Raw genomic sequence first — 13,879 nt, forward strand, 5'->3', positions numbered from 1 at the left:
ACACATAACTTTGCTCCTCCTTTTTTGAATCTTCAAAAGCCTTTGTCAACTTCTCTTTTGTTTTTTTTGGCCTGTTTCTATCTGAACTTTATAGTGATTGATATCTATTCTGGTTTTGTATCATTGTTCTACAAGGGAACATAAGATGAATCACTGACAAGTAATTTGGTTGTCAAGATACTTCACAGTAATAATTGAAGTTACAAATTGCAAGGTGGGCCATTGAATTGATGGGCATTAATTATGAGTTACGGGTCGAGGTTATCGCCAAGAAATATAATTGCAAGGTGGGGCTTTGGCAAACAATCATCTCTTTCCTTTTGGTAGTTCATAATACACAAAATTGACAAAAGATTAAATTACTTATTGAAAAGTCATTTTTAAAGTGTTTTGAAAAGCCTAAATTATTTATTGAAATAAAAACCAACCTATTTAGATTGACTAAAGAAAAAAAAACATTTTTTAAAAAAAAACAAATCATTTTTATATGTTAGTTTAAATATTAACTTAGAAACTTTGTTTGTTTTCTGATTGTATTCCATGCTTAACACCTTTAAGAGTGGACTCATAGTGCAAAGACATTTATTTCTACAGAGCTTGAATTTTATTGTCATAAAGAGATGTTGACATGGTTTCTCCGCCAGTGCCAATAGAGATGGAAACATTATTATTATTATATTATTTATTTTAAGAAACAAACGTATGGTTCAAAATATTGTTCTACTAATTATAGATTGTTTGTTAAGTAGTTCTCCAATTATGAATTAGGTTTTACTTAAGTCGGTGCGCGAGCGAAATTACATTGTTTAAGTTTAAATCAATACTTAAAAGGAATCGGTCATTTATTTTCAATGTAAGAACATGAACAAGTTGAACCAAAAATACATGAATAGGTAAAATTCATATTGTGATACTAGTTGATTGAGCAACATAACTTTGCTGCCTACTAAATTCTTTTCATAAATAGGAGAGGGGAATACAAAGAGAGATAGAGAGAGGAAAATACTCTAAAACAGGAAGTTTAATTCTTACGGTTCACTTAGAAGAGTAAATAGTAAGCTTATCGATCTGACATTTTCATTAGGTCTTATGGCACAACAAATAAAGAAAGAGATCGGACAATGTAATTCAACATTTTCTTATGAATAATATTTCCTGTTCCTCGCCTTTCGGTTACTCGAGTAGTAGGTAGCCTTAATATTTTGTTTGATCATTACAAATATAGAACAGATTTATAATAGCAAATACGGGTATAAATTTTAACCAAAACACTAATTGCTTGGTCGAATTTCATACTCACCAAGTTGTTAAATATAATAGAAGGAAAAGAACACAAGAGTAATGACAATTAATTGCTTTCAAGATCTTAGGTGTAGTAGAAGAGACTCCTCACACATAACTGTCTATTAACGACTTCCTCATTTCTTCAACAATGGAACTTGGTTGAGCCTCTCTCAATTTGAAAACGCTCTCGATGACTGATAACTCAGTGGCAGTGGTATCCGAACCACAAAATGCAGTCCAGTCATTTGCTGTCAATCCAGCAGCAATCACTTCACTTCCACGATTCACGGTTCCAGCAACTAAAGGGACCTGAAGAAGGGTTGACAGCTCGTCCAAATCTTCAACAGATGTGTGTGGATGAACCTGCCAAATATTTGCATAATTCCAACTTTGAGGGAATTGTTTTACATGAAGTTAAAGGTAAGTTCAAATATGGAGACTAGACTTGGTTGAGGAGCCGGGAAGGTGAATATTACCAAGCCACCCCTATTTGTGAAGCTACAGTAGCTTCCCACCAGAACATTGCCCGCTACTGTCTGCCTAAAGACCTCTACTCCAAGAACATCAGCAATAAGCTCTTCAGTTTCCTGATCAATGAGAGAAGAACTTGATTCTTTTAGAAGAAAAGGAGGAATGGATGACATAACTAAAGCAGTCTCAAGTTCCAAAAGTATAATTTGAAAGAATACATTTTATAAGAAGACTCAAAGCAATAGAGTCCATATTATGTACCATGTCTTGTCTTTATTTGGATGTGTGTTCAACATTGACACTCAGTTCATAAATTACCTACACTGCTCAAAAGAAGTTATTGCGTTTGAGGCAGGGACGAGCTCTTTCATGAACATTTTCTAGAAACCAGGATATTAAAGAGATATGAAATGTCCAGATTGAAATGAGAGAACACTGTTCAAGAGATTGCAAGCTAAACAATCTGATGGTGATGCAGAAAGTGACATTAGAAACATAATGTGAAGTAGGAAGGATAAGTGAAAAAAAATACCCGATCAAGATCAGTATGTGTGAGAGCAACATGATCATTACAAGCAATTGTATTCCCCAGAGCAGACAGTCTCTCTTGTATACGTTGAACAACAACTTGGTCAGGTAGGCTATTCCTCAAGTGCTGGAGTTCTTCAAAACATAAAAAATAGGAACATAATGTCAACTAAATAATTTGGCCATACACATCATCACCAAATAACATAAACTAAAGAACATCTAGAAGAATTTCATGCAAATCGGAACAGAGTACAAACTTTATTTTCATGATGCGTCCTCACTAAAGGAACTTGTATAAACACACGTTTAATAATGGAAATGCTTAAAGTTTCAGGCATCATGTGCAGGACATGAATTGATTATTGCACAGTGATGTAGTTGATATATTCATAAACTTCATAAACATTTGTGTAATGAATTTCTCATCCTTTTTCATTAAAAAAAAAAAAAAAAAAAAAAAAAAAAAATACATGCATATTTCTCATCATTACTGCCAGTCTGCCCACCAAGATATTAATACTTCTAAGATTATTTTTTTTTATAATAGGAAATAGTAACATTTCATTGATGAGATAAAAATTACAAAAGAGGAGAATCTATCCAATGGATTACAAAAAAAAAAAAAGAAAAAAAAAACACACTTCACCAATTGGTCATGAGATTACATAAAAGGAAGTAGTGGAAAACAGAACAACCAATGTGTTGATCTAAAAAAGTTGACAAGCTTATCAATTTGGTAGTAACAGCTAGGATTACCTAAGAAATGTTTAGGCTTCATCAACACCATAAAATAGAGATACAGAATTTAATAATTCAAACTCACAATGCAATCATAAATGACAATAATCCGAGACTCTTGATCAAGGTGGCAAAGGTGGTAACCATTTACAATTGTATTGTGTAAATGGGTAGCGTCAGACATCACGAGTACAAAAAAATAGATCAAATGACCATCTAATCTAGTCAAAATTTTAAGGCATATTGTTTTTAATTCCATTAGCCTCCGATTCAATACTCCAAGTTATTCAAATAGATGTGGTGCTGCAGTTATATACCCCAACTATTAAATTAAAAGTGTGATATGGCAAGATAGAAAAGAAGCTTGCCTTGGTCAGTAGTGGTGTGTGGTACAAGAAGCCCATTTTTGTTTCCTACAGTATGAAATAAAAACAATAAACAATGTTATCGAAACATGAACATAAAGAAGTTTGGGCCTCACATCATTGATGGGTACCCTTCTCTTAAAAGATGAAGCAAATAATGAAAAAGAAAATGCAAGTGAGTTTTACAAACCAGCACATAGACGACCAATAATGCGAGTGCCATCAATAGATGCTTTAACAACCGGAATGACACCACCTAATTCAGTTTCAAAGGTACTAAACATAAAAAAAAAAAAAAAAAAAAAAAAAAAAAAAAAAAAAAAAAAAAAAAAATTAAAATTAAAATTTGTGAAAAATTGATTCCAGAGGAACACAGTCAGTAAACAGGAAAAGGAAAAAGAAAAAACCTGTAGAAATTCTCAGAGCCACCAATTGCAACCAAGCAGTAAGCATTAGTGAGCTTGGAGAAAACCCCAATTTCACATGAATTCTCAAACATAAGCCCTAAAGAAGCATACAAAGAATATGCTTAAAAAGGCATATAATAAAAGTGGGCGAGGAAGAAAACAGAAAAAACAGGAAACTCACTGGTCGCCATGATTAGCAGAGGATAAACCTTGAAGACTCGAAGAAGTCCCTTGCGATTGCAGTTTGCAATGCAACCGCCGAAGTTTGAATCCTCAATTGTTCTTTGGAACCCTTAATTTTTCTATTATGATTATTATTATTGATATAATGCAAATTTGAGTGGGCACCACGGCAGAAACGAGCCCAAGTTGGCCACTTGAAATTGGTTCGGTGGACTTCAACAACGACACCGTTTTGCTGTTTCTTTCGGATCAAGTAATTCTTTTCACAGTCCACTTTTGTTTTATTTTTTTTTTCCAAAAGAATATATATCTTTTTTGACAATTTTATTTCTATATTTGATTCTAGATTTTTTAAATGCTACCGATCTTTTAGGTTTTGAGTTTGATTTCAATTTAGTCCTTAAATTTTACTATGTAATAGTTTTATCCTTGAAATTTAACTTTTATTTCAACTTGGTCTCTAAGATTCAAGATTTACGTTTTTTTAACTTGATTTTTCACTTAAGCCTCACTTTTATTTTATAGTGTTAATGTTTATTAATTAATTTAATTTATATATATACACACACTTGGTTAAGTTTCACTATTTTTTTATTACTATTAAAATTAATTCAAATAATTGTTTTAAATGATAAAAGTGCAAGAAATAATTTTAAATAAAACAAAATATCATTGTCTATTGATGATAAACAAACATTTTACTCTATTTGTGAATTAATTGGTTGATTTTACTATATTTGAAAACTGCCCAATTAATTTTAGAAATTCACTTCAAAATTATTGTAAATTAATTAATTGACATACAACTGAAAGTGAGCATTTAACAAATAATCAATTTTAAAAATATAAATAACATGAGGACCAAATTGAAACAAAATTCAAAACTGAAAGATTAAAAGAAACCTAAGGTCAAGACCCAAAACCTAAAAACTTGAAAAGTATTTTAATCAAAATTAATAAAAACAAAATTCCTTCTAATATTTGAAAATACAAAACCAAATGACTTTTTCAAGTCGATCACTATAATTTGGTTAAACCTCATGTCAAAATACTCTTGGGTTTAACTTTACTTATTTATTAATATTATTGTTCTCATTTCAAAATATACATGTTCTCGTCATATATATCTTTAGATCCAATTAAACAATTTTATTTGTAGATTTACTTCCAGAAATTCCACATTTCTTGTTAATTCACCTAATATGTGTAATTTTAGCCGAACTACTTTAAAATATTATAGCCGAACTTAAAAAATATTTAAATCAGCAAACAGGTTAAACTTTTTATTATTAATATTAAGTCCAAATTAGTGATATTTGTTATATTGCACCAATTTTTTTTAATACCTCAGATCAACGATATAATCAGAATGTCATTTAAACTTGTCAACATGTCAACCAAGATTAAAAAAAAAATGTTATTAAGTAAATAAATAGTTTACAAGATATTGTCGTCCCCCCCTAGCTCAAAATATGAACAGTACTAACATTACAAGAGCCAAAACAAACAAATTATATCCTCAAACCAAAAAATCATAAAAGTTTGAATCCTCTCTCATATGTGAAAGCTAAAAATAAATCAATATATTTAAATTGTTTCGCTAACGATTTCTTTCTTTTGATAAATTTAGAACCCCGTTAAGGGCTGCACTAAGAACTCTTCAAAACATGATAAATTATTCAGAGCATAAATAACTGAAGCTAAACGAAACGTGAATTTGAAGATTTAAAGTAGCCAAAACAAGAGGAAGACCCTATTTCATTCCAAGCCATATACGCTCATTTTACCCATATACATTCTCATGAATATAAAAAAGAAAAACTAATTCAACATAGCTGACACAAAATAGAGAAAGAAAAGAAAAACGCCAATGGAAAACTTTGAAATCACAATTCTTTACTTGTGAAAGAACAAAACTCGCTTTCTTCCTTTTCTTCTCTCGCTAGCCTGCAAAGCACAGTAGAACTTAATCAAATTCGCAAGATAAAGGCGAACACAAGGATAACGTTGCTCAAAACAAAGCAGCATAAAAATTAAGCTTGGGAAAATACATTGTTGCCATTTTGCAATGCTAGTACCTCAGTTCAGAGTAATCAAGGAAATTCCATACTCCCAAGCTTGGTAACTTAAATTACTCTAAGGCCATTATGATTAAAGCCTGACTAAACTACATTGGCAACAAACTGATATTCCGATCTTGTTTATGGAGATTAAGCAGACTAAAATTACATTAGTGGTAAACTGAAAACTCCTAGTGCAGGGCACGGTGATGTCAGTTGATTGGATAATATCCCTAAATATAATTACAAAAGAAAAGAAATATCCCTAATATCCTCGTCATTTCCCTTCCTTTAAGACTCTCAATGTAGTTCTCTCTTCTCACAGCTCCCTAAGAATGATCAACCTCGAGTAAATCCTAACCGTTTTATCGTTGTTGCGCTAATAAAAAATGAAATAAAGCTCTCATAGCAAAGGAATTCAGACTACAAAGATCCCACTCCATATCTTCTTGGAGGACATAAGTAGGGCCAATAAGTTCTCTACAATCTATACTTGTAATCAAAGGTAGCACAAACACACCGACTTTCCTGGGTAAGAACAGTCCTGCCTCACATCAGTCATCTATCAAAAGGACATATAGTTTTGCAGCATCACTGTAATACCTAAGTTTAGGAGAGGGGTACATGAACGAACTAAGATCATGTACGAATGTGATGGGATCTAGCACATGAAAGTATGACTAATAAAAGACTTAAAAGAATTGAAAACTACTACCTATACTAACAAAGAGCATATTCTTTTTCAGTGGCTCGATCGTAAGAACTCCAAAATTGAACATGCTTAGCTTGGAGCTATTCTACGTTGGATGACTTATTGGAAATTTTCCTAGAAAATATGTGAGTGAAAACAAAGCATGCAGAAAGAACCCATGTTGGTTTGTGCCGATAGTCTTCACTCTTAGAAGCATTTTAAGAAAAGTAGATAGTGTTGCAGTAGAATGCCAGGACCATTAGGTACTGAATCCGGATTCCAGATCCTGATTCGAATCTTGGGCTTTGAGGCATTACAACCACAAACTTTATGAGCATGTCCTTGGGACCACAATTTTACTATGTTCATAAGGGTGCCATCATTTCTCCAAGGGATAGAAGCATTTGTATAATGTGAAATTGTGAAAGGACCAGCCAGCCTATATTTAGTGAGTTGGTTTATCCTAGACTGAGCTTTCCAATATTGCTAGCTACATAAGCTCAACACTGAAGTCACATAAACCCAGAATCTTGAAATCTAACTTTTCTGCTACATTATCAGTCACAAGCAGTAACCGATACAAATTATACAAAATCAGGTTTATGTTAGACGACCCTTCAAATTTTTGTTGCCCCAACCCTCTCCAGTAGACTGACTTCTCACCATCCCAATCTTCTAGCTCAATTTTTTCCTCTGGCAATATATGGCTAGCAATCTCTCAAGGAAGGATTAACTTCAGGCTCAGTGAATTAATGGAGAAAATAAATAAGCAATTTTTTTTAAGTAGAAAGCACCCAACAGTTTGGAAAAAATACCAAGAAATAGAAATTCTTTTCATCCATAGCAAGATTATCTTGAGAAAAATGCAGTTTTTACCCCCAACTTTGGCAAAGTGAGTCAAGTTTTGCTACAATTTTAATTTCATTAGACTGGACATAGACCCGGTTAAGTGTTGCAACTTACTCTTAAAAACTAGGTAAAAAATTTCTATTACTCAAACCATTTCGAATAATAATAAGAGTAATAAATAAATAAATGCACAAAATTGATATTTTGATAGATCTCCAACAACTCACCAATTTCACCATTTTTTAATTAAAAGAAAAAACACACCACCTGGTCCTAGTGTCACCTCCCTTTGGTCTCATCAATGATGCCCTTTGTTCTTGTAATTCATTAAACACGTTATAAAAATTACATTCAAACAGAAGCCCTAACAAAAGGTAAAAGTTGCAACTGGTGCATGGTCCAATTCATTGAAATTGGAAGTTAAGGGGGAAAAATGAACCCACCTTGTAAAGTTTAAGGGTACAAATTAAAATTTCCTCCTCTTTTTCCTTCAGTACCATTATAATAGGGAGATTATTAGATTTACATATCCTCGGAAGAGCAAGAGTAAAAGGGCATGCTCATGATTGGGCAGTGGGATAGGTGGACGCATTCATATGAATGACAGTGGGAATTACATGAAGAGGGTAGATCCATGTGTGAGGCACTGTAACTAACAAAAGCAATATGAAAGTATAGAACACTAACTAGAGAAATATCAAAATATAGAACGGATACAAAAAATTGAATTGCAGAGAAGCTAAGATAAGGATCTTGGCTTTTTCTGGAGAAACTCAACCCTGAACTAAAGTAAGAAAGGACCGTGTCAAACGAAGGCTAAATATCATCGTAGAAGGAAGAGACAATCTAGGCTCTCTACAAACTAGACTAAAAGGTGTCAATAGCTCTTCGACTAGGACTAGTTTTTCAGGCTTGATTGCATATGAGGAAAGTTGATTCAGGGTAGAGGACAGAGAGAGCTATTGATCTTCCTTGGTCAAGCAAAATATTCAATCATCTTTCGGTGAAAGGAATGTTCAGTTTATTTATTTATTTATTTTAAAAAAACTCATTTCTGTAGTCCTGAATTTTTTAATTAATTAATTTATTTAATTGGACATATATATTAAATAATATATATTTCTAGAGTTAAATCTTTTATATACTTCCACAGATATTAATACTTCCAAAGTGACCCCTTATAGTAAAAGATCTCTCCTACGAAAGGAAAATAAAACAGAAGTTACATCCCATTCTTTTTAAGCAAAGAATTGGAGACAAAATATGAGAAGACATACCCTTAGAATAAATAATCTCAAGGTTAGCACAATCGTATCTCTGCAGCTACAAAATAAAAATAAATAAATAAATCACTGCAGACAATGCAATCGAAAAAATTACAATATAAAGACAAATTACATTCTATAATCAGACTCAGAACTTGATCTAATGCAAGCAAAATAATACCTTCCCAAACTACACCTGTAAATTGTCAATATATGAACTAAAATCTAAGAAGTATTACTTTTTCGATCAAACGGAATTTTTAACTGATTTAATAAGAATTATACATAAGTTTTTATCAACTCCCAGAAGCTGACCAAAAAAAAAAAAAAAAAAGAACTCAACTAGAATTAATCATATCAGGCTACTTCTTGAAGAATAAATGTGTTCATATCTTTTTATCAGACTCGAGAAATCTGATATTAACTAATCCTGATACAACGCTCCAACAATTTCTGCTATGACCCAAATTAAAAATATTATGAATATATTCCTACTTTTCCCAACAAAAAACACACCAAGAGGAATTGGGTCTTCTGCATTCTATCTGTAGTATTCAAAGTACACTGGCGCACAAGAAAATTATAACAAAGTATCTTCTGAGAATCAACTTAGTGGAAAATGTCCAGTATATCCTAGTCTCCACACCCTTTTACAGGCTCATGCATCAAGAACTGTCCGGTTACAATATGATGCAATTCAGTAGAATTAAATTCTCCCTTTGCAAGCATCAAACCTTTGCATCTAATATCATGACCATCAACAAATATAAGGTTCTTATCAAGTTTAGAATTTGCCATTGGGGAATTCGATTTGTGTATTTATAATACACGTCAGTTTACATTTATCACAAAAACATTTATGTGCAGTTGCACATATATGGAGTAATGATCATGAAAATAGCATATGCAAGACTCCACTTCTAAAGAAACTCGCCAACTTAAAATTTGTTCCTTAAACATCGATGCAAAATTCTTTTCCCACGCTTTCCAAGGAAACCAATTAATTTGTGAGTGAAACTTTCTAATTTCAATTATTTACTAAGCCACTCACAGACACATATATAATGGTTAGTAGACCTCATTAAAGAAGGAAATAACCTAACCTTACTAAGGAAGGAAATAATCCAACCTAAATTAAATCTTCAAATAACACAAAATAAAAGAGAAGATAATTTCCGAAAAAGATAATTACAAGACCACCCTAACGTTCATAAGTTACAACAAATTACAACAGTGAGAAAATCCATTCCATTCCTTACTCACCAGCTAATATCAGCAGAATTGTTGTCCACTCGCAAGTGATGCTCAACATTATTAGAGCCAGTTATTGTAAATTCAGAAGGATTTCCGAATGGAATTGAAACCTACATGGATGAAAATATAAATAAATGTTTATATGGGAAAGAATGACCAATGTGAAGAAGTATATTCTTTTGAGATCAGAAATAAATATATGGACTAAAAGTAACTACAAAGAGGTAAGAAAGATTAAGTGACAACCCTATCACAAGGCAGGAAACCTACCCATATGAAAAATAATAAAATCAAAATCTCTTGATGGCAAAAGCTAAAAATAAATAAATTGAAGTATACGGCTGAAAACTCCCAGTCAAGAGTATAGTGAACAACACGATTGGTAAACTTTCAGTTCCATCCAAATGCAAATAAAAAGGGTCAGGAAATGATGATTCACTAATCCTGTGTGACAACTGCTCTAAAGCCACACTACCATTCCACCAACTCTCTTACTGTAATCTATTAGATGCCATTATACAAGGATACAGGATTACTTCATCAGAATAGTTTTCGACAACTGAAGATGGCTTAGCTTTTCTCTATGGTATATCAAAAATAGAGGAAACCACAGAAACCGTACAATTGTATTTGGAGAAAACTTTTCTGTGATGACATCACCACTAGACCCACTACATTTTATGCTGTATCCTTCCCTTTTGATGGACAGTGTAGCTCCTTCCCATATATCAAGATATCCAGCCTGCCATGGAGTAAAAATAAAGAAAGTTATCAGGTCAGTTAAGATTCTATTAGTCTTGAAAAGGAAACAATTTTTTTTCATTAAAGAAATGAAAAGAGACTAATGCTCAAAATACAAGGAAACCAAAAGAAAAGAAAATAAAACAAGTGAAAGAACAAATACATCATAAGTATTAAGCTCATGCACGAGTGCGAGTAGGCATGTATCTACAAACACAAATAAGACAAGCAAGCACAGTAAATAAAATCATGTCCTCATACCGACATGGATACTTTATATGATGCATGACCACTATAAAGAGTCTTCTCTATCTGGTTCTGCATTTCGGGATCTGTTGAGACGAAAGGAACAGTAAGTTACAGTAATTGGTACTAAAAGGACACTTATGAGTTATTACAAGAATCATCGGAGGTTCTTAACAACCTTTATTTTCATAAAAAGAACAAAATTAATAGTTGCAAAAGAGGGGGAAAAAGACAAATTTAATGATAGAAAAGATAATACAGAACTTATTGTAACTTTTTACACATCACTGAAAAGTTCAGTTTCTATATGTACATACTCACGGAACAACCAATAATAAAAAGAAGATACATATATAGAACTCTTTAATTAGAACAAGCATGTGCTGGTAAGAACTCCAGTGCACCAAGAAAGCTTCCAGTAGAGACAGTCTAATTTTTTCTTCTAGAAGAAACAGAGGAGACAATCTAATTAATTGACTTATGCTAGGAGTACAAGTGGAGGCATGTTGGTGTTGAAGTATAAATATAATTAAATTTACCGTAAGTCCATAACCTATCAGCTGAAGTTTTTGGGTTGATTTACGTTTTAACATGGTTTTAAAGCAAGAGGTCCTGTGTTTGAACCTCTGTAATGTCATTTCCTTCTTAGTTAATATTAAATTCCACTTGTTTTCATCTTCTACAAATTTCTAAGGTCATAAGTGAGGAAGAATATTAAAAAATTGATATAATTAAATTGAGCATAACCTATCAACTGAAGCTTTTAGGTTGACGGGTGATTTAACCATCAATAATAGCATAACTGCTATTACTAGATAAAACAGTAAGCATTGAGTGGTTATAAATAGGGTAAGTTCTTAGAACTCGGGGTCATCATGTGCGTATTTCTTTTTTCCCTGGGGGCCTGCTAAGGTCTCTGGAAGGGTTTCACATCTTCAATGAGAAGTCCTGGTTCCTCTTCTTTTCATAAAAAAACACATGGACACCTAACCAAGATTAACTCAAAACCTTGAAACTATCTTAAAATCACTCTCCAATTTTCAAACACCACTTGTAAAATATACAAAATTTATGTCTAGAATATCGTCGTGGATTTTTTTTATTGTAAAAATAAACAAATAAATGAATTATAGAATATATCCAGATCTAAAGTCACAAACTTACCACAAGTAATCTTTCGGTGGTCATTGGCAAAAACCTTTACAAGCTCTCCCTGCAATGGCAAAGAATGCAAGATATAAATACAACCAAGGGTAAATAGCAGGCAGACTCCAACTTGGCTCCCTGACCTGTGAGGTTTCTTCCTTACTATTCAATATTCAGATAGGATAATAAGCCAAACACAGGGGGAACGAGCTTGATTACACAGCAAAATGAGAGAACTACGCAACACTACAGCCAACTAAGAGGGCTGCTCTCTCCATAGTGAACTAATGTTCATACACAAAACACAAGATAACTAACCCTAGCCAAAACAAAGGTATAAATACTGACATTCTCCTGCAACAAGTACAATGCGGGACCACAGCCAACTACCCCTCTGTCTGGGGTGCAAACCCCTTTTCACCCCTCCTATAAATGCTCTTAATGGTTGGCCTAGCATTGCCCCCGTTCAGAAGAATCACCTTGTCCTCAAGGTGGAAATCCAGGAATTGCTAATGGAATAACGCATGGGACTCCTAAGTAGCTTCATGATCAGCCTGCCCCTTCCACTCTACAAGGCATTCCCACTCCTGTTCAGCCTCACTCCAGCGCATCTGTGACAATCTGCTCAGCTCCAAGACCCATTCTAATTCATCATTCAAAAGGGAGAGATCTTGTTGCATGATGTGGTGATTGCCGATTACCTTCTTCAACTGAGAGACATGGAAGACCAAGTGGATTTGGGTCGTGGACGGAAGATCCAATAAATAAGCGAGCCCTCCCACACAGCCCATGACACGGAAAGGACCAAAAAATTTGGGGGCCAGTTTCTCACGACGTTTCTTAGCCAAGGATTTCTGGCGGTAGAGCCGGATGTTCAAATAAACTCTCCTATATCAAAAACCACATCGCGGTGCTAGGCATCAGGAAATATGACATTCATGATGAGAGATTCGAAGGTGGTGATCAAGGGAGACCCGACACTAGCCCGGATGAAAATCTCTCTTAAGATGTTAGCCAAGACGTGGCACCTAGAAGACCAAGGATTTTTGGTTGACTTTCGAGCCCTAGGGATCTCATGAGAGGACCAAGAGTTAGAAGTCACAGAGACCATAGCGGAACTCCAACCAGAGCTCGACCAGTTACAACGGGAGTTTGATGATGTGTTCAATATGCCAGATGGGTCACCTCCTGCGCGACAAATAGATCATCGCATTCAGCTGAAAACAAATATGGACCCGATCAACGTAAGACCCTACCGCTACCCGCATGCGTAAAAGACAGAAATTGAAAGATTGATAATGATATGATGACTTTGGGGATTAGACGATTGAGCATTAGTCCATTTTCCAGCCCAATGATCATAGTGAAGAAGAAAGATGTGACTTGGCATTTCTGTGTGGACTACTGGGCGTTGAATCACGCCATACTGCCAGACAAGTTCCTTATTCCAATGATTGATGAGCTATTACACGAGCTTAATGGTGCACCGGTTTTCTCGAAAATAGACTTAAAATCGGGTTACCATCAGATAAGGGTGTAGCAAAAGGAGATGGGAAACGAGTATGAGTTTCTAGTCATGTCGTTTGGGTTGACCAATGCAACGGCAATGTTTCAGGCACTAATGAACCAGGTTTTTTGCCCCTACCTT

At 33.9% G+C, this 13,879-nt stretch overlaps 2 protein-coding genes across 4 annotated transcripts in view; both read right to left on the reverse strand.

The window, feature by feature from the left end:
- Positions 1 to 1,124: 1,124 nt before the first annotated feature.
- On the reverse strand, positions 1,125 to 4,230 carry LOC120087578 (eukaryotic translation initiation factor 6-2). Its single transcript, XM_039044394.2, has 7 exons — positions 3,978 to 4,230; positions 3,797 to 3,893; positions 3,580 to 3,665; positions 3,393 to 3,437; positions 2,288 to 2,418; positions 1,761 to 1,871; positions 1,125 to 1,647 (listed from the first exon to the last, which is right to left on the reverse strand). The coding sequence occupies exons 1-7, from the start codon at positions 3,985 to 3,987 to the stop codon at positions 1,390 to 1,392; spliced, it is 738 nt and encodes a 245-aa protein (XP_038900322.1). The 5' UTR covers positions 3,988 to 4,230; the 3' UTR covers positions 1,125 to 1,389.
- A 1,444-nt stretch (positions 4,231 to 5,674) lies between these two features.
- LOC120087880 (uncharacterized) overlaps positions 5,675 to 13,879 on the reverse strand; it is a 33,834-nt gene continuing 25,629 nt past the window's right edge. For all 3 annotated transcript variants that reach the window (XM_039044882.2, XM_039044880.2, XM_039044881.2), the window contains exons 16-21: positions 12,250 to 12,298; positions 11,101 to 11,171; positions 10,721 to 10,840; positions 10,108 to 10,208; positions 8,857 to 8,902; positions 5,675 to 5,926 (exon numbers count right to left, since the gene is read on the reverse strand). In XM_039044882.2, coding sequence (XP_038900810.1) covers positions 5,876 to 5,926; positions 8,857 to 8,902; positions 10,108 to 10,208; positions 10,721 to 10,840; positions 11,101 to 11,171; positions 12,250 to 12,298 — 438 coding nt within the window. In that variant the 3' untranslated portion in view covers positions 5,675 to 5,875. The remainder of the gene's footprint in view (positions 5,927 to 8,856; positions 8,903 to 10,107; positions 10,209 to 10,720; positions 10,841 to 11,100; positions 11,172 to 12,249; positions 12,299 to 13,879) is intronic.

This window comes from Benincasa hispida, chromosome 10 (assembly GCF_027475165.1).
Source record: "Benincasa hispida cultivar pf3 chromosome 10, pf3_genome.v1.1, whole genome shotgun sequence".
In the NCBI taxonomy this organism is placed as follows: domain Eukaryota; kingdom Viridiplantae; phylum Streptophyta; class Magnoliopsida; order Cucurbitales; family Cucurbitaceae; genus Benincasa; species Benincasa hispida.

What these genes read in the sequence shown, in the direction of transcription:
- LOC120087578 (XM_039044394.2), bottom strand. An exon ending in CACATACTGATCTTGATCGG is followed by an intron (nt 1,872 to 2,287) that starts GTATTTTTTTTC and finishes CTCATTGATCAG; the next exon opens with GAAACTGAAGAGCTTATTGC. An exon ending in TCACAAATAGGGGTGGCTTG is followed by an intron (nt 1,648 to 1,760) that starts GTAATATTCACC and finishes AATATTTGGCAG; the next exon opens with GTTCATCCACACACATCTGT.